Raw genomic sequence first — 27,811 nt, 5'->3', positions numbered from 1 at the left:
TCCCAACAGCCCTCAAAACACGCCCCTCCCCCAAACTCCAACACAGTCTCTCTCTCTCTCTCTCTCTCTCTCTCTCTCTCTCTCTCTCTCTCTCTCTCTCTCTCTCTCTCTCTCTCTCTCTCTCTCTCTCTCTCTCTCTCTCTCTCTCTCCCTCTCTCTCTGTCTCTCTCTCTGTGTGTCTCTACCTCCCTCTCTCTCTCGCACAACACACCACTCTCCAACTGACAACAATAGCTCGAGCAAACGACTTCAAGTGCCAAACAGCTGACTTTGAGTTTGAGGATCTCCACATGCGCTGGGGCTGAGGGGGAGGGGGGGGGGGGTGGGGAGTGTGTGTGAGTGTGGCCTGGTGTGTGTATGCCCTTCTCACTCTGCCGGCGTCACACATTTGAAACCTGTTGCCACAGTTAGTCTGAAGCTATGAGCTGAGGTGATCCATTACTGGAGTTTAGAACAGTGTGGAGCTAGTTGTAGTGATTTAGGTGTTGTGAAAAAAACTTCAAACAGAACGCTCAGTTGGTAGAGAACAGGGAGGAGGAGGAAGCCGTGGAGGGCCTGCAGCTCTCTCTGAGAGGGGGAGGGGAACCTGAGTAACCTCCCTCCTCCTCCTCCTCCTCCTCCCTCCCCTCCCTCCCTCCCTCCTCCCTCCCTCCCTCCCCTCCCTCCCCTCCCTCCTCCCTCCCTCCTCCCTCCCTCCTCCTCCTCTCCCTCCCTCACCTCCCTCCCTCCCTCCATCCCTCCCCTCCCTCCCTCCCTCCCCTCCCCCCCCCACACACTCTCCTCTGTCCCTTCTCTTTCTCCTCTCTCATCTTTGTTGGGGCGCACGATGTAAAAACAGAGCCCTCTCTCTCTGTCTCCACTTAACACAATTACGGAGAGAAGTCGCAGCAACTTCAAACAAGGATAAAGAAATGTTACGCTGAACGTAGCCTAACACGGTGTGACTGTGGGGGCTGTCATCATGTGTGGGGGGGGACACATTTCGAGGGATGCTTTCATGACTCTTAAATCTATTTGTGTGACTTGAACCAATTAGCCTTGAATCTCAGTGACACAAATAGGAAGTAATCTATGAATGTGTTTGGTAATATACTGTACATATACTGTACTACCTTATCCATACAGAATACAGTTTTGTAGGGTTTTAGTAAAGTACCAGTTAAGTAAGTTAAGTAAAGTAAGTGAGAAAATAGTTCATATTTGTTGGATTGCTCAAGGAGAGAAGCTTCCATTGTGAAATCCTTTTAGTTCAGTATGAGGGATTAGAATCCCAAACAAAGGGGTCTTGTCGGCAACATAATCCTGACGGAATATTTCTGTTGTTTGAAAAGGGAATTACAAAAGTACTGAGGTCAGAGGCTGGGGACTTTGGGCAGCAAGACTGATATCATGTATAATCGTTGGGTTGTCCAATAAGAATGTATCGTATGCCTCGGGATTTGGATACTGGTAATGGTATGGTGGTGTTAATTAATAGAATTGCATGGTCATTCTTTAATTGAGCATTGAGGGGAACTGTTGAACTGTGAATGAGAATCGGCTGAGATGTCCATCAGGTATAAATCCATGATGTTCCGCGCCAAGCTTTTATGGTATACCTTAAGATATGTTCTCATGAAATATTGATGAGGTATACTTTGTCCAAGGATCAATTATTTATTCCTTCTCAGCATGTGGTTTCCACACCACCATTAAAACCTCCTCAGACACACATTATTTTCTCACGTACACATTCACGCATCACACACACACTCCTCTCGCACACACTGTCCTCTCACACTCCCATACACTAATGGAAAGGCAGGCATGAAACGAGTGAAGCCATTCTATTCTTATCTCTAAAAAGCTGTTGCAGACCAAATGTATGTTAACTTAACGGGGACAGGAATAATGTAAACATTTACTTCAAATACCCATGACTCAATATGTGTGTATCAAAAGACAGCCACCAGTCTCATGTCTATGCAGTCACAGTATACATTTGATAAATAATAGCGTACTCAAAGTTATTCCCTCATCAGTGTATTTCCTTCTCATATCCTGTCAGATCTGGTGGGACCTTCCATCACTCTTCTCCTTTTTCCTCCTCCTCCCCTCCCTCCCCCTCCCTCCCTCCCTCCCTCCCTCCCTCCCTCCCTCCCTCCCTCCCTCCCTCCCTCCCTCCCTCCCTCCCTCCCTCTCTCTCTCTCCTCTCTCACTCTCTCTCTCTCTCTCTCTCCTCTCTCTCTCTCTCTCTCTCTCTCTCTCTCTCTCTCTCTCTCTCTCTCTCTCTCTCTCTCTCTCTCTCCCTCCCTCCCTCTCCCTCCCTCCCTCCCTCCCTCCCTCTCCTAGCTCACTCCCCTGTCTGTCTTTCTCTTTCTTTCTCCCTCCCTTCTGTCTCTCTGTCTCTCTCTCCTTCTACGACCCTCTCCTCTCTCTCTCTCTCTCTCTCTCTCTCTCTCTCTCTCTCTCTCTCTCTCTCTCTCTCTCTCTCTCTCTCTCTCTCTCTTCCATGTCTTTTGTGCACGGCCTCTGTATCAGGGCCCATTGTCATGTTAATGACATGTTTGTTCTCTCTGCAGCAGTGCCACCATCCATCAAAGCATCTGCCGGCGTTTCATCTGGCCTGCCTATCTGTACCTGTAATTAGGTTTGGCTGAGGGAGAGGACCAGGGATCTGGTTAGCACCAGGCAAACACACACACACACACACACACACAGAGGCATTCATGCACGGAGGCACACACTCCCAGATGCGTACTCACACATGCAGACACACACAGACACACACTCGCACACTCGTACGTCAGAAGGATCTTGCAGCAGCTCTACACCTTAATGCTAATTGATGGGGAGCGCTGGGTGGTTATAGGTTCCTCAGGGTCGGGGGACGATTATCTTCACGTGTCATCCTGAGAGCACCAATATTAGAGCAGAGGGCTGGTCATTATGACAGGAAGATAAGGTGTGTGTGTGCTTGTGTGTGTGTTGATGTATGTGTCCATACATGTGTGTGTGTGTGTGTATCGGTGTATACAAGTGTGTGTGTGCATATATGCATGCATGTGTTTGTGCGTGTGCGTGCATGTACATATGTGTGCGTGTGTGTGTGAGTGAGGTGCAGTCACAGTCATTTCCAGCCAGACGTGTGTTGGTCAACAGAATAAGAAACCTCTTGGCCACACGCGGGACCCTCGAAGAGTCGTCCAGGGAGGGGTGTGTATCTGGAAACAGATAGCCTTGGGAGGAACATGTGTGTGTGTGTGTCCATTGGATGCTGGTTGTGCGTGGACAACAGCACTCGCAGAAAGCCGGACCAGATGAGAGAGAGGGTATATCAAGCTCTCTCATGTACTTCCCGTTCCGATGCATCAGTGCCTACGCACACCCAAACGCACACACACGTGCACGCACGCACATCCGCATACATACACACTCCGCTCCAGTGACCTTCAGGATGAAATAAAAAAAAAAGCAGGTAGGCTCTGGCGTGCGTGCGTGAGTGTGTGCGTGCGTGCGTGCGCATTTGGACTGCCTCTCTTCTCCCAAGACGGACACACATGCATTATTGATCAATAAACACTCATCCATGTTTCATATCCTAGAATAGAGGTGAGGCATGCAGCCACTGACTGGGTGTGTTTGATTGTGTTGCGGGGGTTCAGCCCACTGTGCTCTGCTAAGATGTTAACATGGTTGCATAAGTGTGTTTGTTCACTGTTATCTCAGTCCCTCCCCTGACAGCACACTGCAGAGACACATCACCTCTCAGCTCCTCTCCTCTTCCCTCCTCTCTCCTCTCCTCCAGTCTCCTCTCTTCTCCTCTCCTCTTCCCTCCTCTCTCCTCTCCTCCAGTCTCCTCTCTTCCCTTGTCCTCTCCCCTCCTGTCTCCTCTCTTCTCTTCACTTCTCTTCTCTCCTCACCCTTTCGTCTCCTGCCCTTTCCAGCAGTCTCCTCTCTTCTCCTCCCCCTCTTTTCTCTCTGAAACAGACTGCTCCTGAGTTAAGTGGTCCAATATCACAACACATTATGGTTAAAATGGATCATTTGACTAAATACAGAAATTATTATAATTATAATTCACAGCACTCACAAATAGTGCCAAACGTTGTGTTTATGAACGTGACAATGTGTGAAACAGGAGAGAAGGCAGATGACAGAGACCCAGGCCTCCCCCGCTATGCTTGTAGCCACGGCATTGCTCTGCTTTCCTGGTCCCCTGTTGATGAGGTCACAGGGGAAAAGGGGGAGGAGGGAGGGGGACCCGTGCTGACTAGCGCTGTCAACTGTGATTCCCATGATGCCCGGGGATGATTGGGTTCATGGATGCGTCTCGCTCCTCTCTGACAGCACGACGGACATGTCAGCACACCTGGGACAGGAAGTGGGGACAGGAAGTGACACGTCCAGGACAAGGTCACAGCAGAGGTCGTCTCCATACCTGTCACCAGTCACGTTGTTTTCTTACCTCATGTCTAATCTGTGGAATGTCGTGTCTGAGAACTCTCCTTTGTTTGCAGTGTGATTTGACCGTATGTGTGTGTATGCGTCGTTCATCAAATTGTTTAAATAAATAAATAAAACGTGTTGAAAAGCCAACCACAACACTGCTTTCCGCTGTTGTCACTTGTCATCGTTTTTCTAAGTTTACTGTAAACATTTGGATGAAATGAGTGTATAAAAACCAGGTTTGAGCCTCGCCAACATCACCAGAACCAGCAACACTGCAAGCCAGGTCTCGTCTGCAAAGACAGGGTCAAATGCAGAAGTGGTGCACACTTCCCATTGTCAAGTCTGAGTCAACGTCTGTATGTCAGTGTGACTGCGCTCAGTGTCGCACACAGGCACACACACACACATGGACACGCACACACACACAGGCGCACACACATGTAAGGGGAGAGGCTTGTTAGCAGGAATGTGTGACTGGGGCAGAGTGGAGCCTCTTCGTCAAGGCTTCCTGTCCCCTGGGCCTGGCTCACAGGGCTGGGCCTCACCATCACCCTGCTGGAGCCAATGACAATCCTCGTGATTGATCACCTTTGCCGTGGGAGGAAGGAAGGAGAGAAAGAGAAAAAGAGTGCGAGAGCGCGAGAGGGAGTGACTGAGAGGGAAGGAAGAGTGATATGAGCTACTAAGCAGAATAGAGAGAAAGAGAGAGCGAGAGATAACCTATTATGATGTCACATCATATAAAGATTCAGACTAAGATTAGCATGTAAATGTAGATATGAATTGTCCTACTGGTATGTCCTGTCTGATGTGGGGTCTTGGGACAGTCACACAGGAGTGTATCCACCACACATGTATCACACACAAGGCCATGACAAGGGTTACGTTCACAATCTCTGTATGAGGGCTACAACTCATTACTAATCATGCCTTTTGAAAAACAAATGAAAGTCAAAGTTTCTGATTTGTAACACAGACACACACCCATGCCCAGAGACAGATCTATTACGCGTGACACTGACTCGCATCGAATTGAAAACATCAATTCTCTCAACTTCCTGTCATTGTGAGTGTGTGAGCTTTACACATATCCAATCCAGGTCATTCACTGTCAAGGACAAACATGGAGCTGTAGGTGTGACTGGATGGCAATGGTCGTCTGGAGGAGGACTGCCAACAAGGTTAAACCTGTCCTTCACTTCAACCGTGTGTGTGTGGGGGTATTTGTATTCATGAGAGAAAGAAAGAGAGTGTGTATGTGTATTTGGGTAGGTATGCAAATGAGCAATGTGTGTCTTGTAAAACTCTACATTACATTATTGGATTTTCTAAATGCATGATTAGTACTGACTCGCAGCCTTCATCTCACAGATATTCATTCATGTTGTCTTTGTGTTTCATAAAGAGGTCGATTCTACAACATGAAATTAAACAGTAACACATAACTTCACGTGCAGTATCTCAGTCTCTATTTTTAGATTTCCTGCTCATCTGGAGGGCTCTTTCATGCTACAGTAGCAGCACTGACAGTCTGCTGATTAACAGATTATGAACTCCATGCCTAACAAGCTAACACATTATCAACCCAATGGCGCCATCTGCTGATGAAATCGTGTTACAGCTCATACCTCAGGAGGATGAACATGTTTTTGTTCCCGAGACTTTCGAAAAACTCAAACAAGGAATCTGGTTCGAATCTTGGAGGGACCCCAACACAACATTTATTTGTATAGCCCTTTTTAAAAGCAATGTCACAGAGGGCTTCACATACGCCCATAGAACTGCCCCTCAACCAACCTAAACCCTCAATGAAGACAAGGAAAAACTCCCAGAAAAACTCAATAGTGGAGAAAAAATTTAAGAAACCTTGGGAGGAGCAATTCAGTGAGAGATCCTCTCCTCCAGAGACAGTTAGTGAAAAAGAGTTGCAGAACAAAGGCTAAACGTAGTCATACAGCAAGGAAGTGTCAATGGGGGTTGAAACATCAAAATCCAGTGTTCAACTTGGGTCAGAGTTGGTAAATGTCAGTTTAAGCTGAGGTAGCCACAGGGCTGGGGACTGTGACCGGCGCAGCATCACAGGCAGGGAGATGAGGAAAGGGACCGGGAACTCGCTGTTGTCCGTCAGGGAGACTGGTGTCCACCAGCGACCAGGTCCAGCTTTGGCAGACCGACGACCAGGTAGGTGGTGACAGCTCAAACCCCCCACACCTCAGGGGATTTGTGGAGGAGGGGACAGAGAGAGGAGAGCAGGAATTAGAGAATGCCAGGAGCAACGAACAGTTGCTAGAACGAGGTCCCCACCGGTCAAATGTGGACTAGTGCAGCAATTTAGCAGAGCAAAAAGGGTATTTGATGCAGCCTTAGACACTAAGGTAGCGCCAGCCCCCCTCGGTTGGATCATGGAATCAGTTCCAGGGAAGAGAAACTCTAAAATATGTTATTCTTATACGAATAAGAATTCCCCCTCCCCCGTTGTCTCCAACTAATAACATAAACAACTAGAGAGGGTACAATTTCTGGGGAAATTGTAGGGTGTGATTGCTTGCGTAGGTTGCACAGGGGTCCGTTTTTGAATGACATTTTTACAACTGATATTTCTGTATATTTTATATAAAAATGCATACTTATTATTTATAAAGATTACATAGATTTAAAAGCATTTTTTTTTGCTGCTCATTTACAACTGAAAATACGAGTGAAGTGTAGAATGAAATAGATGTCTTCTCATTTCCCCTGCAAGAGGCAGCCTCATCGTTGAATCAAAACGAATACATTTGGCAGACCGGTGTAAAAATTGACCTAATCTCTGACTTAAAATGACACGTCATTTTAAGTTTTTCCCTTCTCGTGATATTTTCAGGCATTTAGCCTACTCATTGCATTCATTCATTAATAAAGAACCCCCTTTGAAGATTATTCTACGACGTTACCCGGCAGTAGAAGATGGAATCGTGATTCAAACAGTACCATCTGCTAACTGAAAATATGCCCCCAAAAACGTAAATAAGCTTGACATTTATTTAGTGGAAAATCGCTCATTCATAAAAAGCTCACTGGTAGCGATCAGTCAGTAACAACGCAAAATGCGATATAGCCCTGTGTGGAGAAGCTGCCCCGGTAAATTCTACTACTACGGTACAGTACTAGACTACAGTACTGCTGTGTTCGTCTTGGTAGCGATTGCGTTGGTTGAATTCGATTTAATGTTCCGTTGTACGGTTCAGGCTGAAATGAATTATTTTCATGAACAGATTGACAAAGTTTAGGCTGTGGCAATGAAGTTAAGGTTAGTAGTTAGATAGATTTTTGATTTAAGTAAGGAGAGTGCCGATCATGTTCATGTTCTGTCGCCTAAACAGCTGTGTCTCGCGTAGGCTACAGCGTTTCAGTGAGCAACACTGGTTTGAAACGACAGGTAATGATAATTTCACCCACAAATCGTTTACTTGTAATGTAATGTCATAATAAATCCTACAACGAAAATGTATTTGTGAGGAATGTTTATTTTAACGATTGAAAACAGAAGCATCATAGACCACTGTAGTATGTGTTGCCCGGGCAACAGAGGCTAATGTCATGATGCTAATACTTCAGTGACATAGTAGACTACTGTTTCCGAAAGTAGATGTACTTCCTTCATAAAATCAGCTTATATTGTACATTACACGTCACAATTGTGTGTCATATCACAAAGTAAAATTAGTAAATAGTTATCACCCTGGCCTCTTTGCTTGTGGCGTTTCTGCAGCTGCCTTGCAGTAAAGCAGTTAGCTTAGCTATCTCCCAGAAGTTAACGAGCTGCTAAACTAATGTTCTGCTAGAGGTAGTCACGCGAGTTTTCGTGACGTTAGTGACGTAAGTAGCCACATTGACTGTGGCTAGCAAGTTAGCCACCGTTAGCTTCACTTTTCGCCACAAAAACTTAATTTCCACTTAAACCATGCAACGGAACGTAAATCCCAATAGAAGCAACTCAATCGCTACCAAGACGAAACGTTTGACACCTATGTTGTCTATGTAGGCCAAATATTGACTGAGTTTTAGGGGGGCAAAAAGAATAATAAAAATAATAATATATATGTGAGAGAACAAAGGTTGTGCCCTTGCCGAAGGCAAAGCGCACCCAATAATAATATATATGTGAGAGAACAAAGGTTGTGCCCTACATGAGTAGAATTCCACTGTACAATGACTGATTTCATGATGAGTACATTTACATTTAGTCATTTAGCAAACGCTCTTATCCAGAGCGACTTACAGTAATTACAGGGACATTCCCCCCAAGGCAAGTAGGGTGAAGTGCCTTGCCCAAGGACACAATGTCATTTTTCACAGCCTGGAATCGAGCCGGCAACCTCCTGATTAATAGCCCGATTCCCTAACCGCTCAGCCATCTGACTTCCAACTATTGCTGATGGAAGCAGAAATGGAAGCACCTGCTACTCCCGCAACAAACGGCGGTGATGACGAAGACCAATACCCGTTGCCATATTTGCGAGAAATGTTTTCTTATGTTGGAGTGAAAGATTCTTCGTACCGGATAAGTGCCTCTTATGCTTACCCAAAGCTACTGAAATATTGGCATTAAAAAACTCCACATCCAACCTCAGGAAACACATTGAGGTAAATTAAGATTAATCCCATGAGCCGCACAATGTCATAAAAATACTAACATCAGATGGAATTACAGAAACATCATTCTATTATACAGTATATGGGTCAGGTCTCACAGTATATGGATCACATATTGTGTTTTGCAATGCAGTTTCTTTTGAAGTCTCTCTACATTTGTTTTGTTGGGTTTAGTAAATGCATGTATTTTGTTTCTTTTGCTGCAGAAATTCAGAACAAAAAATGAATGAATGTACGGTTACTGTATTGAAAAAAAGAAGACAGAAACATAATTGCTGCAGTAAAGGCTTCCTTTGCAACAGGACATTACTGCAAGAAATACGCAATATAGCTGCAATTGTCAGAGATCTGGATCTCTTTGACGATCCAAAAGGACGCTCAGTCGTGGTGAAATCAAATACAAGTAGCTTTATTTACTTCAATACAGGATATACACACACTGGGTATTTCGTGCATGAACAGCCCAACAGTTGCATAAGCACAGCTTGCTTTATACTCATAAACCGTCCACCCCTTTCTAAACATAAATGTGTTGCAAGATAACCAGTTGATTACCTGTCAATTTCCCTCTCTGCTTCTTGTCGATATTTTCTATGCCAAGGGGGCCGGCCTTACATGTACGTAACTCAGGGGTCGCAGTGTTCTAATGTCCTCATGTGGTTATTGCATAGAGCCCATGAGTTCCTTACGTATTACTTGCTTATCAGTTCTAACAGGCCTCCAACGCCTGGTGCAAAGTTGTGGTAAGAGCACGTGTCCCCTAACTTAGCATTTTGGATGGATACTCATGACATATTCATAATGTAAAGGCAGTCTTACTGTAATTCACAAGGGACCGTCCTGCAGTTTTCCGCTCCAACACCATTTACAGTATTTCATCAGTTACCCTAGCTCTGGCCCTTATTTGAGCGCCACCACACATTCTAACTCCTCTCCCTTGCCCTTGTCCCACTCCTCTCCCTTGTCCTGGTACTTGTCTTCCTCTCCCTCGTGCAGGCATTATTCTTACTTTCTTGGTGTTGCTCTATATTGTTCTTTTTCCACACAAGATCAGCCCAAAGAGGTCCTCTTTATATACCATATGGTGATGCGATTGAAAGAACCTCAACACCTGAATGTTTCCTAGTTGGGAATCAGCTGTGATTGACAGTATTTGCATAACTTGCTGTTTCCAGCTGTTTCTCAGTAGCAATGGAATAAAATACAGGGGATATATTTGTGTTTCAATTCACAATATGAACAGCTATTCACATTGACTTTAGCCAATAAGTTAGGTTCAGGCAGGAGGACTCAGTAGTGTATTTACTTGATACTTTATTGCACACGATACAATACACGATTGTAATACTTGATTTGGCATAATGGTTCTGCTCGCATCGGCTCCCTGCCGCACCCAACGGAGACACCGTCTGGACCTCCGAGCAGAGAGCAGCGACGCATTCCCCCACGAAAGGAAACACAGAACCAAGGTGGGGGCCGGGGAGGCGGGGGCAGCAGGATGACTGACGTCTGTGTCGCACTAGCAGTGCATATGCCGAGATACCCTGCTAAAAAACCCCGCCCTGTTAGGAAGGTGTGCCCTGCAGTGTGATATGACGAGTTGCTAGTGACACGCTATGTCTCGCACAGGGGCGTCGTTAGACCCTTTTTACTGGGGCACATGCCCCAGTATAAATCTGCTGTGCCCCAGTAAAATCTACAGTTTGAGTTTTAACAATTTAGTCAGTGCATTCATTTAGATTGATAATCCCGGAAAAAAAATCACACAGTATCCCAATCAACACCAGGGGGGTATTCCAGAAAGCAGGTTATGCAACATAACTGGGTAAGTTAACCCAACAGCTAATTTGCAATGTTGCTACAATGCTGGGTTTCAGCTGGGGAGTTAATTTACCTGGGTATGTCACATAATCTGCTTTCTGGAATAGCCCCCTGGTGTCGGACTCGGCACACAAGTCACAATTGTTCTGGATTTCAGACTCCTGTAGCGTCTGCCTGACGGCGGCAGTGAGAAAAGTCTGTGCTGGGCGTGTGTTCTGTCCTTGATGATATTGTGGGCTCTCCTGGTGACCCTGGTGGAGTAAATGTCCTGTAGTGAGGGGAAGGCTGGAGTCAGGTGGCTGAGCGCTTAGGGAGTTGGGCTAGTAATCTGAAGGTTACCGGTTCGATTCCCGGCTGTGCGAAGATGACGTTGTGTCCTTGGGCAAGGCACTTAACCCTACTTGCCTCGGGGGGAATGTCCCTGTACTCACTGTAAGTCGCTCTGGATAAGAGTGTCTGCTAAATGTAATGTAAATGTAAAGGCTGCTCCTGAGATGAACTGTGCTGTTTTGATCACAAGCTGGAGTGCATTCCTGTCATGGGCAGTGCAGTATACCACACTATGATTGATGTGGTAAGGATGCTTCCGACCGTGCCTCTGTAAGAATTTTGGTTGGCATGCCAAATTTCCTCAGCCTTCTCAGCCTCTGCTGGGCTTTTTTTGTGATCTGGAGAATGTTGTGAGACCAGGTGAGGTCCTCGTTAATGTGTGTTCCAAGGAATTGAAAAGGTTTCACCCTTTCCACCTCGGTCTCACCAATGTACAGTGGTGTGTGCTGCACCTTCTTCCTCCTTGGGTCGATGATCATCTCCTTGGTCTTGTCTGTGTTCAGGGAGAGATTATTATTTTGACACCAGGCCAGAAGTTCCTCCACCTCTCTTCTGTACGCTGTCTCAGCCCCTGGTGACATCATCATAGGGGGTATTTTCCCTTTCCACAATGACGTGGAGGAAAATGCCACAATTGTCGCTCCGCATGAGGCTAAGTGTCCATGTGAGTGGGTGTGCTCAACACATAACGATCTGCGATCATTCACGAGTGTTGAATTCCCTTTTCACACCGACAGGTTTAATAGTAATGCATTAAACAGTGGCCTGGCTATGATCAACACGGTGGAGTTAGTCAACCAGTCGCCCTCCCTGTCCCGGCTTGGCCTGAAGCTGGGCTATCGCATCCAAGACTCCTGCTCTGACGTGACCACGGCCCTGAGGGCCATCAATGGCCTCCGCAAACAAGGGGAAGCGGCCGGCGGCTCTCTCCCGCCCATCACCTCCATTGTCGGAGCTTCTTCCTCTGAAATATCCATCGCTATTGCCAGGCAACTGAACCTGGAGCTCATTCCTCAGGTAAAAAGACCTTCTGACCATCCTGCTTTGAGAGAGTTTAGGATTTCTGAAGATTAGTTTGATTAAGTTTTACAGTAGTGTACAACCCTGGAACAGCACTCCATGTTTACAACTCCATATTACAATAATCCATGTTTCCAATCCTCCATTTTCCAATAATCCATGTTGACAACCTTCTAGATCAGCCACTCCTCCACCGCAACCATCCTAAGCGACAAGAAGCGTTTCCCAGGCTTCCTGCGTACGGTGCCCAGTGACCTGTACCAGACCAAGGCCATGGTCCGGCTGATGGAGGACAGTGGCTGGAGCTGGGTCGGCGTGGTCATTGCCGACAACGACTACGGACACTCGGCCCTCAACGCCCTTTTGGCTCAGACCTTGGAGAGAGGGATTTGCGTGGCCTTCACGAAAACCATCCCCAACTCGCTGAGCGACCCTGACTACTCCTCAGCCGTGACGAGGGTCGCCAACGTCATCCTGACAAACCCCCGCGTTAAGGTGGTGGTGGCGTTTGTGAAGGCCCCTCACATGGGGGTCCTCTTACCGAAGTTGAAGGCCCTGGAGGATAAGCAGGAGAAGTCAGCCTCAGGTGGAAGGGTGTGGCTGGCCAGCGACGGCTGGTCGTCAACTCCCGAACTTGTGGCGGGAAACCTGGATCTGGAGAGCATCGGGCAGGTGGTAGGCTTCACGTTTAAAAGTAGCAACCTGGAGTCCTACCGCCAGTACCTGCAGAGACTGAATGAGACCAAGGAGGAGGAGAGAAGACGTAACCCCTTCCTGGATGAGTTCCTGGAGATTGGAGAGCTGGACCTGGAAGAGCTGGGTAAGAAGAGCCAGGATCAGACGGTGTTCAGCGTGGAGTTGGCTGTGAGGGCTCTGGCCCAGGCCGTGATCGGAGTCTGCAGCAGCAGGAACTGCACCCAGAAAAGCATCGAGCCGTGGGAGGTGACGTGCAGCTCTTACTTTGGGACCGGAGGGCTAAAGCAAAGTGAAGGAGCAAGATGGATCTGGAACTAATTTTCTGATTGCTTTGCTTGTTTTGGTTTGTTTGTTTGATCAGTTTAGCTGTGTTGTCAGTTACGTATCTTTCACATATTTTCAAAAACCCAATGTGTATTCTTATTTAATTTAGGTCCTGAGAGCTTTGAAGCAGGGCATGGAATTTCAGCAGGACGGGGAGACTTATTTTTTTGACAAGAATGGAGAAATCAACCTGGGCTATAAGGTCACTCTTTGGAATTCTAAGGAGGGGAAGGTGCAAGTGGGTGACATTGTGGCAGAGTACCTCCCTTTCAACGACAGCTTCACACACACCATCCTGCCCAGCGCTGCTTACCTCACAGACCTGAAGGTGATGCCACCCCCCTCACACACACACACAAACACACACCTCCATACAAACACAGTCACACACGCAAATCAATTATTCTTTCCCAGTGAGTTACATCTTCATTTTACTCATCTTTAATCAGGTTTGTGACGTGGTGCTCTGTGCTGTCCACAGGAAGTAGTGTCTAGGTGCTCAGAGAGCTGTCTTCCTGGTCAGATAAAGCAGACATTTGAAGGACAGCAGCACACCTGCTGTTACAAGTGCATCAACTGTACTGAGAACCACTACTCCAACAGCGCAGGCAAGCGTTCTTCATCGACACACACATTCACACACACACACTTACACCGTTATATGAACACTCTCACACAAACACTCACACACACATCATGTCAAGGGTAGATACTCAGTAACTCCTCACAGTCCGCACTATTTGGTGTGGCATGTAATCCTATTCCACGGCTGTTTCTCTGGTCTAACCCCCTTCTCTGGCCCTGCAGACATGGACTACTGCCTGGCCTGCGACACAGACAGAGAGTGGTCTGACAAGGGCAGCTCCAGGTGCATCCCTAAAACCCTGGAGTACTTCTCCTGGGACGATGGCTTTGCGGTGGTCTTGCTGACGCTGGCCGCCCTGGGCATCCTCCTGTCCCTCCTGGTGGGGGCGCTGTTCCTGCACCAGCGCCACACACCCGTGGTGAAGGTGGCGGGAGGGGGGCTGTGCCAGGTCATCCTACTGTCTCTGATTGGTAGTTTCATCAGTGCCATGGTGTTCGTGGGCAAGCCCAGCGACCTGACCTGCAAGGTTCGCCAGGTGCTGTTCGGCCTGAGCTTCACGCTGTGCGTGTCCTGCATCCTGGTCAAGTCGCTGAAGATCCTGCTGGCGTTCCAGCTCAACCCGGCGCTGGGGCAGGTGTTCCGCCGCCTCTACCAGCCTCTCGTCATCGTCTGCGGCTGTCTTGTCCTGCAGCTCCTCACCTGCCTCCTCTGGCTCCTCCTCCTGAGCAGCCCCCGAGTGGAGCGGAAAACCCAGGCCACCTCGGTGCTGGCCGAGTGCCACGAAGGCTCCGACGTGGCGTTCGGCGTGATGCTGTCCTACATCGCCGTGCTGGCGCTGGTCTGCTTCCTCTGCGCCTTCAAGGGCCGCAAGCTGCCCCAGAAGTACAACGAGGCCAAGTTCATCACCTTCGGCATGCTCCTGTACCTCATCTCCTGGGCAATCTTCGTGCCTGTGTACATCAACACATCTGGGAAGTACCTGCCGGCGGTGGAGATGGTGGTCATCCTCATCTCCTCCTACGGGATCCTCTGCTGTCACTTCCTGCCCAAGTGCTACATCATCCTGTTCCGGAAGGAGCACAACACCAAGGACGCCTTCATCCAGGATGTGCACAACTACGCCACCCGGGGCCTGGACACTGTGTCCATGTCTGAGTGCGATTCAACAGAGGACAAACGCACGGGTCCTCCTTTTACCATCGGCCTCCCCTCGACGTTCCTGCCCAGACCACACATACTGACGCCCCCCCCCCGCCAGGTCCCAGCAGGGAGCCAGGAAACCCGATCAGGCATGCACGTCTCAGGAGATGCACGAGCACCTGAGTTCATCAGCCAGAGCTTGCTGGTGTTTAAGCCCTGCGAGGGACCAGGGTGTAGGGGAAGACTGATACAACTGCTGAACCTCAAGTCTCTAACCTGTCTCAGACCCACCAGTGATCATTCCAATGACCGTAGTATCATCTGCAAACTTTGTGATACTGTTTTTTTCCTGGGAGGCCACACAGTCGTATGTGAAGAGGGTGTACAGCAAGGGACTCAGTACACAGCACTGGGGGTCCCCGTGTGATCACAGGTCTTGTATTGGAAGTGCGGTTGCCAACTCTGACTGATTGGGGTCTGCCTGATAGGAAGTTCAGCACCCAGTTGCAGAGGGCCGGTGTCAGACCCAGAGTGAGGAGTTTTACTGAGTTTGTGTGGGATAACTGTATTGAAAGCTGAGGTGAAGTCTCCATGGACATATAAAAGCTCTATTTGTAATTTAAAAGTTATATATGATACATATACAGACAAAGAAACACTTCAGGTTTACATTAAAAGTACATACACACACTTTAGCAGTCGTAGAACTGACTAAACAAAAACGTTTTTAACCTCACCGAAAGAATGTCGAAACGGCCTCCTTAATTGAGACAGATAATTTGTTCCAGAGAAGAGTTGCTCTGAATGATATATCTCAGATATATCGCTGTGATGCTTTTTTAAATCAGTGACGTCACCATAACCCTGACCTGCGGACACAGATTTTATGATCGTCGGGAAACGAGCTGTCTTCTGCCGGAAGGGAGTCAGTTTCTCAATCGGTCCCTCAAAAATGGTGGGCGGGGCTATCCTGTCGAGATGTGTTGTGGGAGGGGCTAACAGGTGTGGTTATAACTGAAGATACTTTCAGCAGGAGGCATCAGTCTGCCAGCCAAACCCTGGGGAGGACACAGAGAGAGGGCCAAGGAGACACAGGTGAAATCAGGAACAGAGAAAGAAAGGAAGAGAGGGAGAGAAAGAGAGAGAGAGAGACACAGACAGAAAAGAGAAAGAGTCCAACAGAAAGAACCAGAAAGAACGGATAAAGAGCTGCAAAAATAAAAGGTTGCCTCAGTTGGGAGACACCGAGGAGTATAAAGAAGATCATGGTGACTTGCATCAGTCTGTTGCTGTTCCTGTCTGTTTTCTTATTGCCAAGGCCGACAGGTGGCAGACCTGAAGCTACTGCCCCTGGTGACATCATCATAGGGGGTATTTTCCCTTTCCACAATGACGTGGAGGAAAATGCCACAATTGTCGCTCCGCATGAGGCTAAGTGTTTGAGGTGAGTTCCCAACAAACATAAACATATTTAAACGTGTCCATGTGAGTGGGTGTGCTCAACACATAACGATCTGCGATCATTCACGAGTGTTGAATTCCCTTTTCACACCGACAGGTTTAATAGTAATGCATTAAACAGTGGCCTGGCTATGATCAACACGGTGGAGTTAGTCAACCAGTCGCCCTCCCTGTCCCGGCTTGGCCTGAAGCTGGGCTATCGCATCCAAGACTCCTGCTCTGACGTGACCACGGCCCTGAGGGCCATCAATGGCCTCCGCAAACAAGGGGAAGCGGCCGGCGGCTCTCTCCCGCCCATCACCTCCATTGTCGGAGCTTCTTCCTCTGAAATATCCATCGCTATTGCCAGGCAACTGAACCTGGAGCTCATTCCTCAGGTAAAAAGACCTTCTGACCATCCTGCTTTGAGAGAGTTTAGGATTTCTGAAGATTAGTTTGATTAAGTGTTACAGTAGTGTACAACCCTGGAACAGCACTCCATGTTTACAACTCCATATTACAATAATCCATGTTTCCAATCCTCCATTTTCCAATAATCCATGTTGACAACCTTCTAGATCAGCCACTCCTCCACCGCCACCATCCTAAGCGACAAGAAGCGTTTCCCAGGCTTCCTGCGTACGGTGCCCAGTGACCTGTACCAGACCAAGGCCATGGTCCGGCTGATGGAGGACAGTGGCTGGAGCTGGGTCGGCGTGGTCATTGCCGACAACGACTACGGACACTCGGCCCTCAACGCCCTTTTGGCTCAGACCTTGGAGAGAGGGATTTGCGTGGCCTTCACGAAAACCATCCCCAACTCGCTGAGCGACCCTGACTACTCCTCAGCCGTGACGAGGGTCGCCAACGTCATCCTGACAAACCCCCGCGTTAAGGTGGTGGTGGCGTTTGTGAAGGCCCCTCACATGGGGGTCCTCTTACCGAAGTTGAAGGCCCTGGAGGATAAGCAGGAGAAGTCAGCCTCAGGTGGAAGGGTGTGGCTGGCCAGCGACGGCTGGTCGTCAACTCCCGAACTTGTGGCGGGAAACCTGGATCTGGAGAGCATCGGGCAGGTGGTAGGCTTCACGTTTAAAAGTAGCAACCTGGAGTCCTACCGCCAGTACCTGCAGAGACTGAATGAGACCAAGGAGGAGGAGAGAAGACGTAACCCCTTCCTGGATGAGTTCCTAGAGATTGGAGAGCTGGACCTGGAAGAGCTGGGTAAGAAGAGCCAGGCTCAGACGGTGTTCAGCGTGGAGTTGGCTGTGAGGGCTCTGGCCCAGGCCGTGATCGGAGTCTGCAGCAGCAGGAACTGCACCCAGAAAAGCATCGAGCCGTGGGAGGTGACGTGCAGCTCTTACTTTGGGACCGGAGGGGTGGCTAAAGCAAAGTGAAGGAGCAAGATGGATCTGGAACTAATTTTCTGATTGCTTTGCTTGTTTTGGTTTGTTTGTTTGATCAGTTTAGCTGTGTTGTCAGTTACGTATCTTTCACATATTTTCAAAAACCCAATGTGTATTCTTATTTAATTTAGGTCCTGAGAGCTTTGAAGCAGGGCATGGAATTTCAGCAGGACGGGGAGACTTATTTTTTTGACAAGAATGGAGAAATCAACCTGGGTTATAAGGTCACTCTTTGGAATTCTAAGGAGGGGAAGGTGCAAGTGGGCGACATTGTGGCAGAGTACCTCCCTTTCAACGACAGCTTCACACACACCATCCTACCCAGCGCTGCTTACCTCACAGACCTGAAGGTGATGCCACCCCCCTCACACACACACACAAACACACACCTCCATACAAACACAGTCACACACGCAAATCAATTATTCTTTCCCAGTGAGTTACATCTTCATTTTACTCATCTTTAATCAGGTTTGTGACGTGGTGCTCTGTGCTGTCCACAGGAAGTAGTGTCCAGGTGCTCAGAGAGCTGTCTTCCTGGTCAGATAAAGCAGACATTTGAAGGACAGCAGCACACCTGCTGTTACAAGTGCATCAACTGTACTGAGAACCACTACTCCAACAGCACAGGCAAGCGTTCTTCATCGACACACACATTCACACTCAAACACTTAAACACACATCATGTCATGACCTAAGGGTAGATACTCAGTAACTCCTTCTCCTCACAGTCCACATCATTTGGTGTGGCATGTAATCCTATTCCACGGCTGTTTCTCTGGTCTAACCCCCTTCTCTGGCCCTGCAGACATGGACTACTGCCTGGCCTGCGACACAGACAGAGAGTGGTCTGACAAGGGCAGCTCCAGGTGCATCCCTAAAACCCTGGAGTACTTCTCCTGGGACGATGGCTTTGCGGTGGTCTTGCTGACGCTGGCCGCCCTGGGCATCCTCCTGTCCCTCCTGGTGGGGGCGCTGTTCCTGCACCAGCGCCACACCCCCGTGGTGAAGGCGGCGGGAGGGGGGTTGTGCCAGGTCATCCTACTGTCTCTGATTGGTAGTTTCATCAGTGCCATGGTGTTCGTGGGCAAGCCCAGCGACCTGACCTGCAAGGTTCGCCAGGTGCTGTTCGGCCTGAGCTTCACGCTGTGCGTGTCCTGCATCCTGGTCAAGTCGCTGAAAATCCTGCTGGCGTTCCAGCTCAACCCGGCGCTGGGGCAGGTGTTCCGCCGCCTCTACCAGCCTCTCGTCATCGTCTGCGGCTGTCTTGTCCTGCAGCTCCTCACCTGCCTCCTCTGGCTCCTCCTCCTGAGCAGCCCCCGAGTGGAGCGGAAAACCCAGGCCACCTCGGTGCTGGCCGAGTGCCACGAAGGCTCCGACGTGGCGTTCGGCGTGATGCTGTCCTACATCGCCGTGCTGGCGCTGGTCTGCTTCCTCTGCGCCTTCAAGGGCCGCAAGCTGCCCCAGAAGTACAACGAGGCCAAGTTCATCACCTTCGGCATGCTCCTGTACCTCATCTCCTGGGCAATCTTCGTGCCTGTGTACATCAACACATCTGGGAAGTACCTGCCGGCGGTGGAGATGGTGGTCATCCTCATCTCCTCCTACGGGATCCTCTGCTGTCACTTCCTGCCCAAGTGCTACATCATCCTGTTCCGGAAGGAGCACAACACCAAGGACGCCTTCATCCAGGATGTGCACAACTACGCCACCCGGGGCCTGGACACTGTGTCCATGTCTGAGTGCGATTCAACAGAGGACAAACGCACGGGTCCTCCTTTTACCATCGGCCTCCCCTCGACGTTCCTGCCCAGACCACACATACTGACGCCCCCCCCCCGCCAGGTCCCAGCAGGGAGCCAGGAAACCCGATCAGGCATGCACGTCTCAGGAGATGCACGAGCACCTGAGTTCATCAGCCAGAGCTTGCTGGTGTGCCCTGCGAGGGACCAGGGTGTAGGGGAAGACTGATACAACTGCTGAACCTCAAGTCTCTAACCTGAGCATCAAACTACGTGCTACGAGCTACAAGCTTAGTCTTCTGCCCAATGTATACCGTCTATTTATATGTGTACATTTATATACAGTAAATAAACAAAAGTATATTTGATCATGTACAACAATGTAAATTCCTCTCCTCAGGGGGGTTGGTATTTGCTGTGGGAGCTAATACAGTAAATATTTTTGATTTATATTGAAAACACAAATGATTTTATATGCTTGAATATCCTATGTCATCTTGAACATCCTATGTTGCTGCCGTACTGATGTTATAAGTAAAGTACAATAAAAATAATTGTTTATTCTGGAGAGAACTTGATCAGTGACTTTAGGAATACCGTCCCAGCTGACTGTCTATTGAGTGATACCATACAAAGTGATACCAAACAGAACAATACCATCCAGTGATACCTCACCGTTGTGCTGCAGGCCTCTCTAACTAGAGAAGGAGGGTGAGAGTGCTGAGGGCCATTTCCCAGCCCCACAACACAGAAATACTGCTAATGAGCGAAGCAGGTTCAGGCAAGGCACTCGGGCAGCGCGCGTCATACCACCCATCGCCGTGCCCTCAGGCCATAGGCGTAGCTCGATAGGCGGCGCTATAAAGCCGCTCCATGCACGCACACGCATTGTTGAACCTGCCGTCTGCGTTGCTGCCACCCACCACCGTCCCCTTCACCCCCGTGTTGTCTGTCTGTGCTCCCCGTGGGGGATTTAACTCGTTGCTCCCTTCCTCATTTCTTGCTATGCAGTGAAGGCGGGCAGCGCTTCCCCATGTACATCCATTCCGCCAATGTAAAACCATTTGTCATGTGTAAGAATAAATGGTGAAATCAATCACGTGAGTGTCTTGACTGAACTGATAAACACTTTTCCCTGTTGGAACCCCCCACCACCCTCTAGAAAAATAACAACAAAAAAACAACCAGATTTTTTTTTACAGGTCAGACAGAACCCTTTGGGGGTTGTGTATTTTTGGTTGAAAACAGAACCAAAAACGTCAGTACCTGCACCTGCACACTAAACCCTCCCCATCTCCAGTCTTCACCACAGTCTTCGCCGGCTTCAAAGGCACACCAGAGGGAAAGTTATTTCCTGCTTGACTGTAATTACTGATCATCTGTTTGGTTCTATTGTTGACAACACGGATTGGTAAAAGGGGAGTCACTGAAGAAGAGCTGCAATCTCTACCTGTCTCATAATTTGATTTATTGCAGACAAACAGGAATTAAGAAAACATTGAAAATTCCAGGGACTTTTGACACACACCCACAAACACATACTTACACACTTATTAAACCAACAGTCCGCTCAGTCAGGTTAGGCAAGGGCACAACTCAGAGAAACCTGACAACAGAATTTTCCTGAAACATTGAAATAATGTAACTTTGCCTATATTTGGATTTCCTCACACAGTGAAACCTTTTGAGTGAAATAGAAAAGACCAACCACCCTATCCATTACTCCTGCTAAGGTGAGACAAACCCATAAGATTACCTATGGAATGCTGTCAGGAATATTAATCTATCAAGCATTGCACAGTCAGTCGGTGAACAAGTTTAAGAAAGCTTTATTGCTTGCGGCCGGCCCACAAGGAGACAAAAACATCACACGCCATTGTGCTACAAAGTTTGTCTGGTTCACAAGTCTTCAGGTAAGACCATTTATTGGTGAGAAGTCTCCTCCCCTGCATATCAGCTGTCAATATGATCGATCCTAGAGACAGAGTGCGCGTGCACGTGGAAACTTACAGAGTTCTCCGACCCTAGGCTTGACCATATGATTCACTCAACACAGATAAGGTTTATTGCACCTCTAGTATGATAATGGTCAACCTAGGTCAGTTTGTTTACGTAAGCCTAGTGTCATCTATAGGTCATGTGGGGAGAGGGCTCTCTACTGACAAAGGAATGCTAGCACCAGTATTTTCAGAATATAACCTTACATTCTAAATTTCTCCGACAAATGCTTACTGGTTGACGTATGACATACAGACCTTCATTGATAAAACAAAGCATCCGTTGCTAGATTATTAAGAATCAGTTGTTTGATTTACATGCAGCATGATTCAGACTGTGGTCTGCTGTTGTGAGAAGCCTTGGGCACACTTCCCTGTCATCAAGTTCCTCTGAACCAGCTTGTCTGGTTCGGTCACGTTAAAATCATCAGGAGAGATCGAGAAAGTCAGATAGAGAGTGTGTCAGAGACAGAGATAGTTAGATACCGTGAGACGAGGGGGGATGGGTCATTTTTATGCTTTTCATTTTTAATGCTTTTTATTCTTACACTCCAGAGTCATGTGACACAAACCCTCCAAGGGCACCATAACTCAGAAATAATTCAGCAGAAACTCTGAGAGCACTTCACCCCACAGAGATTCTGAATGTAGCCCAAATCACAGCCCAGTGTGTGTCATTCATGTTGTCTTTGTGTTTCATAGAGAGGTACACTCTACAACATGAAATTAAACAGTAACACATAACTTCACATGCAGTATCTCAGTGTAATTTTTAGATTTCCTGCTCATTTGGAGGGCTCTTTCATGCTACAGTAGCAGCACTGACAGTCTATGGATTAGCAGATTATGAACTAGTAGCCAACGGACAAGCCAACACATTATCCACCCAGTGGCGCCATCTGCTGATGAAATCCTGTTGCATCTCATACCTTAGGGGGATGAACATGTTTTTGTTCTCGAGACTTTCGAAAATCTCCACTGGGTGGAGACTTTAAACCAGAAATCCTCGAGGGACCCCAGGCTGGTTCTGGCCCTGCTCCTGACCCCTGTCCAGACATCTACATTTTTCAGCTTGAATCAGTAAATTCCACCATATTGTAAGGATCCCCACCCCACCTCCTCGACCTCCACACTTGCCCCCCAGGTGTCTGAACAAATACTGTTATACACAGCCATTCCAATCCCACCCACAGGCAAAGAGACAGGATATCTCAGAGGGCTGTGATGCTTGTTTCAGTCAGTGACGTCACCCTAACTCTAACCTGCAGACACATCTTGTGATTGTCGAGAAACAAGTCCTTTTCTCAATCGGTCCCTCAAGAATGGTGGGCGGGGCAATCCTGTCGAGATGTGTTGTGGGAGGGGCTAACAGGTGTGTTGAACTGAAGTTACTGGCAGCAGGAGGCATCAGTCTGCTGGCCACACCCTAGGGAGGATACAGAGAGAGGGCCAAGGAGACACAGGCGAAATCAGGGACAGAGATAGAGAGGGAGAGAAAGAGAGAGAGGGAGGGAGGGAGAGAGAGAGAAGTCGCAGAGAAGCAGCCAGAAAAGAGAAAGAGTCCAACAGAAAGAACCAGAAAGAACGGATAAAGAGCTGCAAAAATAAAAGGTTGCCTCAGTTGGGAGACACCGAGGAGTATAAAGAAGATCATGGTGACTTGCGTCAGTCTGTTGCTGTTCCTGTCTGTTTTCTTGTTGCCAACGTTGACAGGTGGCACGCATGAAGGGGCTACTGCCTCTGGTGACATCATCATAGGGGGTATTTTCCCTTTCCACGATGATGTGGAGGAAAACACCACAATCGTCCCTCCGCATGAGGCTAAGTGTGTGAGGTAAGTGCCTGACAAACATAAACGTGTTCAGTAACGTTTGTATGTGTCCACGAGTGGGTGTAGTCAACATCTGCAATATTTCACGAGTGTTGAATTCCCTTTTCACACCGACAGGTTTAATAGTAATGCATTAAACAGTGGCCTGGCTATGATCAACACGGTGGAGTTAGTCAACCAGTCTCCCTCCCTGTCCCGGCTTGGCCTGAAGCTGGGCTATCGCATCCAAGACTCCTGCTCTGACGTGACCACGGCCCTGAGGGCCATCAATGGCCTCCGCAAACAAGGGGAAGCGGCTGGCGGCTCACTCCCGCCCATCACCTCCATTGTCGGAGCTTCCTCCTCTGAAATCTCCATCGCTGTTGCCAGGCAACTGAACCTGGAGCTCATTCCTCAGGTAAAAAGGGGAGTTAGGGGAGTCAGGTGGCTGAGCGGTGAGGGAGTCGGGCTAGTAATCCGAAGGGTGCCAGTTCGATTCCCGGTCATGCCAACTGACGTTGTGTCCTTGGGCAAGGCACTTCACCCTACTTGCCTCGGGGGGAATGTCCCTGTACTTACTGTAAGTCGCTCTGGATAAGAGCGTCTGCTAAATGACTAAATGTAAATGTAAAAAGACGTTCTAACCATCCTGCTTTGAGAGAGTTTAGGATTAGTGAAGTTTAGTTCAATTAAGTGTTACAGTAAATATGCGTACAATCTTGCAACAGCACTCCATGTTTACAACTCCATATTACAATAATCCATGTTTCCAATCCTCCATTTTCCAATAATCCATGTTGACAACCTTCTAGATCAGCCACTCCTCCACCGCCACCATCCTAAGCGACAAGAAGCGTTTCCCAGGCTTCCTGCGTACGGTTCCCAGTGACCTGTACCAGACCAAGGCCATGGTCCGGCTGATGGAGGACAGTGGCTGGAGCTGGGTCGGCGTGGTCATTGCCGACAACGACTACGGACGCTCGGCCCTCAACGCCCTTTTGGCTCAGACCTCGAAGAGAGGGATTTGCGTGGCCTTCAAGGAGACCATCCCCAACTCGCTGAGCGACCCTGACTACTCCTCAGCCGTGACGAGGGTCGCCAACGTCATCCTGACAAACCCCCGCGTCAAGGTGGTGGTGGCGTTTGTGACGGCCCCTCACATGGAGGTCCTCTTACCGAAGTTGAAGGCCCTGGAGGATAAGCAGGAGGAGTCAGCCTCAGGAGGAAGGGTGTGGCTGGCCAGCGACGGCTGGTCGTCAACTCCCGAAGTGGCAAGAAACCTGGATCTGGAGAGCATCGGGCAGGTGGTAGGCTTCACGTTTAAAAGTAGCAACCTGGAGTCCTACCGCCAGTACCTGCAGAGACTGAATGAGACCAAGGAGGAGGAGAGAAGACGTAACCCCTTCCTGGATGAGTTCCTAGAGATTGGAGAGCTGGACCTGGAAGAGCTGGGTAAGAAGAGCCAGGCTCAGACGGTGTTCAGCGTGGAGTTGGCTGTGAGGGCTCTGGCCCAGGCCGTGATCGGAGTCTGCAGCAGCAGGAACTGCACCCAGAAAAGCATCGAGCCGTGGGAGGTGACGTGCAGCTCTTACTTTGGGACCGGAGGGCTAAAGCAAAGTGAAGGAGCAAGATGGATCTGGAACTAATTTTCTGATTGCTTTGCTTGTTTTGGTTTGTTTGTTTGATCAGTTTAGCTGTGTTGTCAGTTACGTATCTTTCACATATTTTCAAAAACCCAATGTGTATTCTTATTTAATTTAGGTCCTGAGAGCTTTGAAGCAGGGCATGGAATTTCAGCAGGACGGGGAGACTTATTTTTTTGACAAGAATGGAGAAATCAACCTGGGCTATAAGGTCACTCTTTGGAATTCTAAGGAGGGGAAGGTGCAAGTGGGCGACATTGTGGCAGAGTACCTCCCTTTCAACGACAGCTTCACACACACCATCCTACCCAGCGCTGCTTACCTCACAGACCTGAAGGTGATGCCACCCCCCTCACACACACACACAAACACACACCTCCATACAAACACAGTCACACACGCAAATCAATTATTCTTTCCCAGTGAGTTACATCTTCATTTTACTCATCTTTAATCAGGTTTGTGACGTGGTGCTCTGTGCTGTCCACAGGAAGTAGTGTCCAGGTGCTCAGAGAGCTGTCTTCCTGGTCAGATAAAGCAGACATTTGAAGGACAGCAGCACACCTGCTGTTACAAGTGCATCAACTGTACTGAGAACCACTACTCCAACAGCACAGGCAAGCGTTCTTCATCGACACACACATTCACACTCAAACACTTAAACACACATCATGTCATGACCTAAGGGTAGATACTCAGTAACTCCTTCTCCTCACAGTCCACATCATTTGGTGTGGCATGTAATCCTATTCCACGGCTGTTTCTCTGGTCTAACCCCCTTCTCTGGCCCTGCAGACATGGACTACTGCCTGGCCTGCGACACAGACAGAGAGTGGTCTGACAAGGGCAGCTCCAGGTGCATCCCTAAAACCCTGGAGTACTTCTCCTGGGACGATGGCTTTGCGGTGGTCTTGCTGACGCTGGCCGCCCTGGGCATCCTCCTGTCCCTCCTGGTGGGGGCGCTGTTCCTGCACCAGCGCCACACCCCCGTGGTGAAGGCGGCGGGAGGGGGGTTGTGCCAGGTCATCCTACTGTCTCTGATTGGTAGTTTCATCAGTGCCATGGTGTTCGTGGGCAAGCCCAGCGACCTGACCTGCAAGGTTCGCCAGGTGCTGTTCGGCCTGAGCTTCACGCTGTGCGTGTCCTGCATCCTGGTCAAGTCGCTGAAAATCCTGCTGGCGTTCCAGCTCAACCCGGCGCTGGGGCAGGTGTTCCGCCGCCTCTACCAGCCTCTCGTCATCGTCTGCGGCTGTCTTGTCCTGCAGCTCCTCACCTGCCTCCTCTGGCTCCTCCTCCTGAGCAGCCCCCGAGTGGAGCGGAAAACCCAGGCCACCTCGGTGCTGGCCGAGTGCCACGAAGGCTCCGACGTGGCGTTCGGCGTGATGCTGTCCTACATCGCCGTGCTGGCGCTGGTCTGCTTCCTCTGCGCCTTCAAGGGCCGCAAGCTGCCCCAGAAGTACAACGAGGCCAAGTTCATCACCTTCGGCATGCTCCTGTACCTCATCTCCTGGGCAATCTTCGTTCCTGTGTACATCAACACATCTGGGAAGTACCTGCCGGCGGTGGAGATGGTGGTCATCCTCATCTCCTCCTACGGGATCCTCTGCTGTCACTTCCTGCCCAAGTGCTACATCATCCTGTTCCGGAAGGAGCACAACACCAAGGACGCCTTCATCCAGGATGTGCACAACTACGCCTTCCGGGGCCTGGACACCGTGTCCGTCTCTGAGTGTAATTCACCGGAGGACAAATGCACGGGTCCTCCTTTCACCATCGGCCTCCCCTCGACGTTCCTGCCCAGACCACACACACCGACCGCACCCCGCCAGGTCCCGGCAGGGAGCCAGGGATACCTGAACAGGCATACACATCTCAGGAGATGCACCAGCACCTGAGTTCATCAGCCAGAGCTTGCTGGTGTTTAAGCCCTGCGAGGGACCAGGGTGTAGGGGAAGACTGATACAACTGCTGAACCTCAAGTCTTTAACCTGAGCATCAAACTACGTGCTACGAGCTACAAACTTCGTCTTCTGCCCAATGTATACCGTCTATTTATATGTGCACGTTTTTTTTATATGTACAGTAAATAAACAGAAATATATTTGACTACGTACAACAATGTAAATTCCTCTCCTCAAGATGGTTGGTATTTGCTGTGGGAGCTGATAAAGTAAATCTTTTTGATTCATATTGAAAACACAAATGATTTTACATGCTTGAATATCTTGAACATCTTATGTCATCTTGACCATCCTATGTTGCTGCCACACTGATGCTATAAGTACAAAAAAGAGAGTTGTTTATTCTGGAGAGGACTTCATTGGTGACTTTAGGAATAGCTTCCCAGCTGACTGTCTATTGAGTGATACCATACAGAGTGATACCAAACAGAATGATACCATCCAGTGATACCTCACCGTTGTGCTGCAGGCCTCTCTAACTAGAGAAGGAGGGTGAGAGTGCTGAGGGCCATTTCCCAGCCCCACAACACAGAAATACTGCTACTGATAAACACTTTTCCCTGTTGGAACCCCCCACCACCCTCTAGAAAAACAACAACAAAAAAACAACCAATAGAAGTAGATTGACTAGCGAGGTGAATAGCGAATGGGATGTGAGATGAGCGGTAAATATTGAAGTCACTCATTGTTGTAAATACAAGTTAGCTTGTTAAAGTCTTTCAAAATTGTAAATGGAGGCTTTGACTGCGTCCCTGTTATGGTTACTTATTTCATAGACTTTGTACAGGCTCATATACTATGTAGCCAGCGCAATAATTCAGAACGGTGAAAA

At 48.8% G+C, this 27,811-nt stretch overlaps 3 protein-coding genes across 3 annotated transcripts; all 3 read left to right on the top strand.

Moving 5' to 3' along the window:
• Nucleotides 1–11,467: 11,467 nt before the first annotated feature.
• Nucleotides 11,468–15,410, top strand: LOC134023837 (G-protein coupled receptor family C group 6 member A-like). The gene is made up of 6 exons (XM_062466194.1): nt 11,468–11,487; nt 11,955–12,234; nt 12,415–13,179; nt 13,367–13,585; nt 13,739–13,865; nt 14,065–15,410. The coding sequence occupies exons 1-6, from the start codon at nt 11,468–11,470 to the stop codon at nt 15,408–15,410; spliced, it is 2,757 nt and encodes a 918-aa protein (XP_062322178.1).
• A 525-nt stretch (nt 15,411–15,935) lies between these two features.
• On the top strand, nt 15,936–19,797 carry LOC134023836 (G-protein coupled receptor family C group 6 member A-like). Its single transcript, XM_062466193.1, has 6 exons — nt 15,936–15,985; nt 16,542–16,821; nt 17,002–17,766; nt 17,958–18,176; nt 18,330–18,456; nt 18,635–19,797. The coding sequence occupies exons 1-6, from the start codon at nt 15,936–15,938 to the stop codon at nt 19,795–19,797; spliced, it is 2,604 nt and encodes an 867-aa protein (XP_062322177.1).
• A 1,404-nt stretch (nt 19,798–21,201) lies between these two features.
• Nucleotides 21,202–27,326, top strand: LOC134023189 (G-protein coupled receptor family C group 6 member A-like). Its single transcript, XM_062465079.1, has 6 exons — nt 21,202–23,399; nt 23,514–23,793; nt 24,188–24,949; nt 25,137–25,355; nt 25,509–25,635; nt 25,814–27,326. The coding sequence occupies exons 1-6, from the start codon at nt 23,218–23,220 to the stop codon at nt 26,911–26,913; spliced, it is 2,670 nt and encodes an 889-aa protein (XP_062321063.1). The 5' UTR covers nt 21,202–23,217; the 3' UTR covers nt 26,914–27,326.
• Nucleotides 27,327–27,811: the final 485 nt, after the last annotated feature.

Source organism: Osmerus eperlanus, chromosome 7 (genome assembly GCF_963692335.1).
Source record: "Osmerus eperlanus chromosome 7, fOsmEpe2.1, whole genome shotgun sequence".
NCBI classification, from domain to species: domain Eukaryota; kingdom Metazoa; phylum Chordata; class Actinopteri; order Osmeriformes; family Osmeridae; genus Osmerus; species Osmerus eperlanus.
Note: the sequence above shows the minus strand (reverse complement) of the source record. Positions and strands in the feature narration are given on the sequence as shown.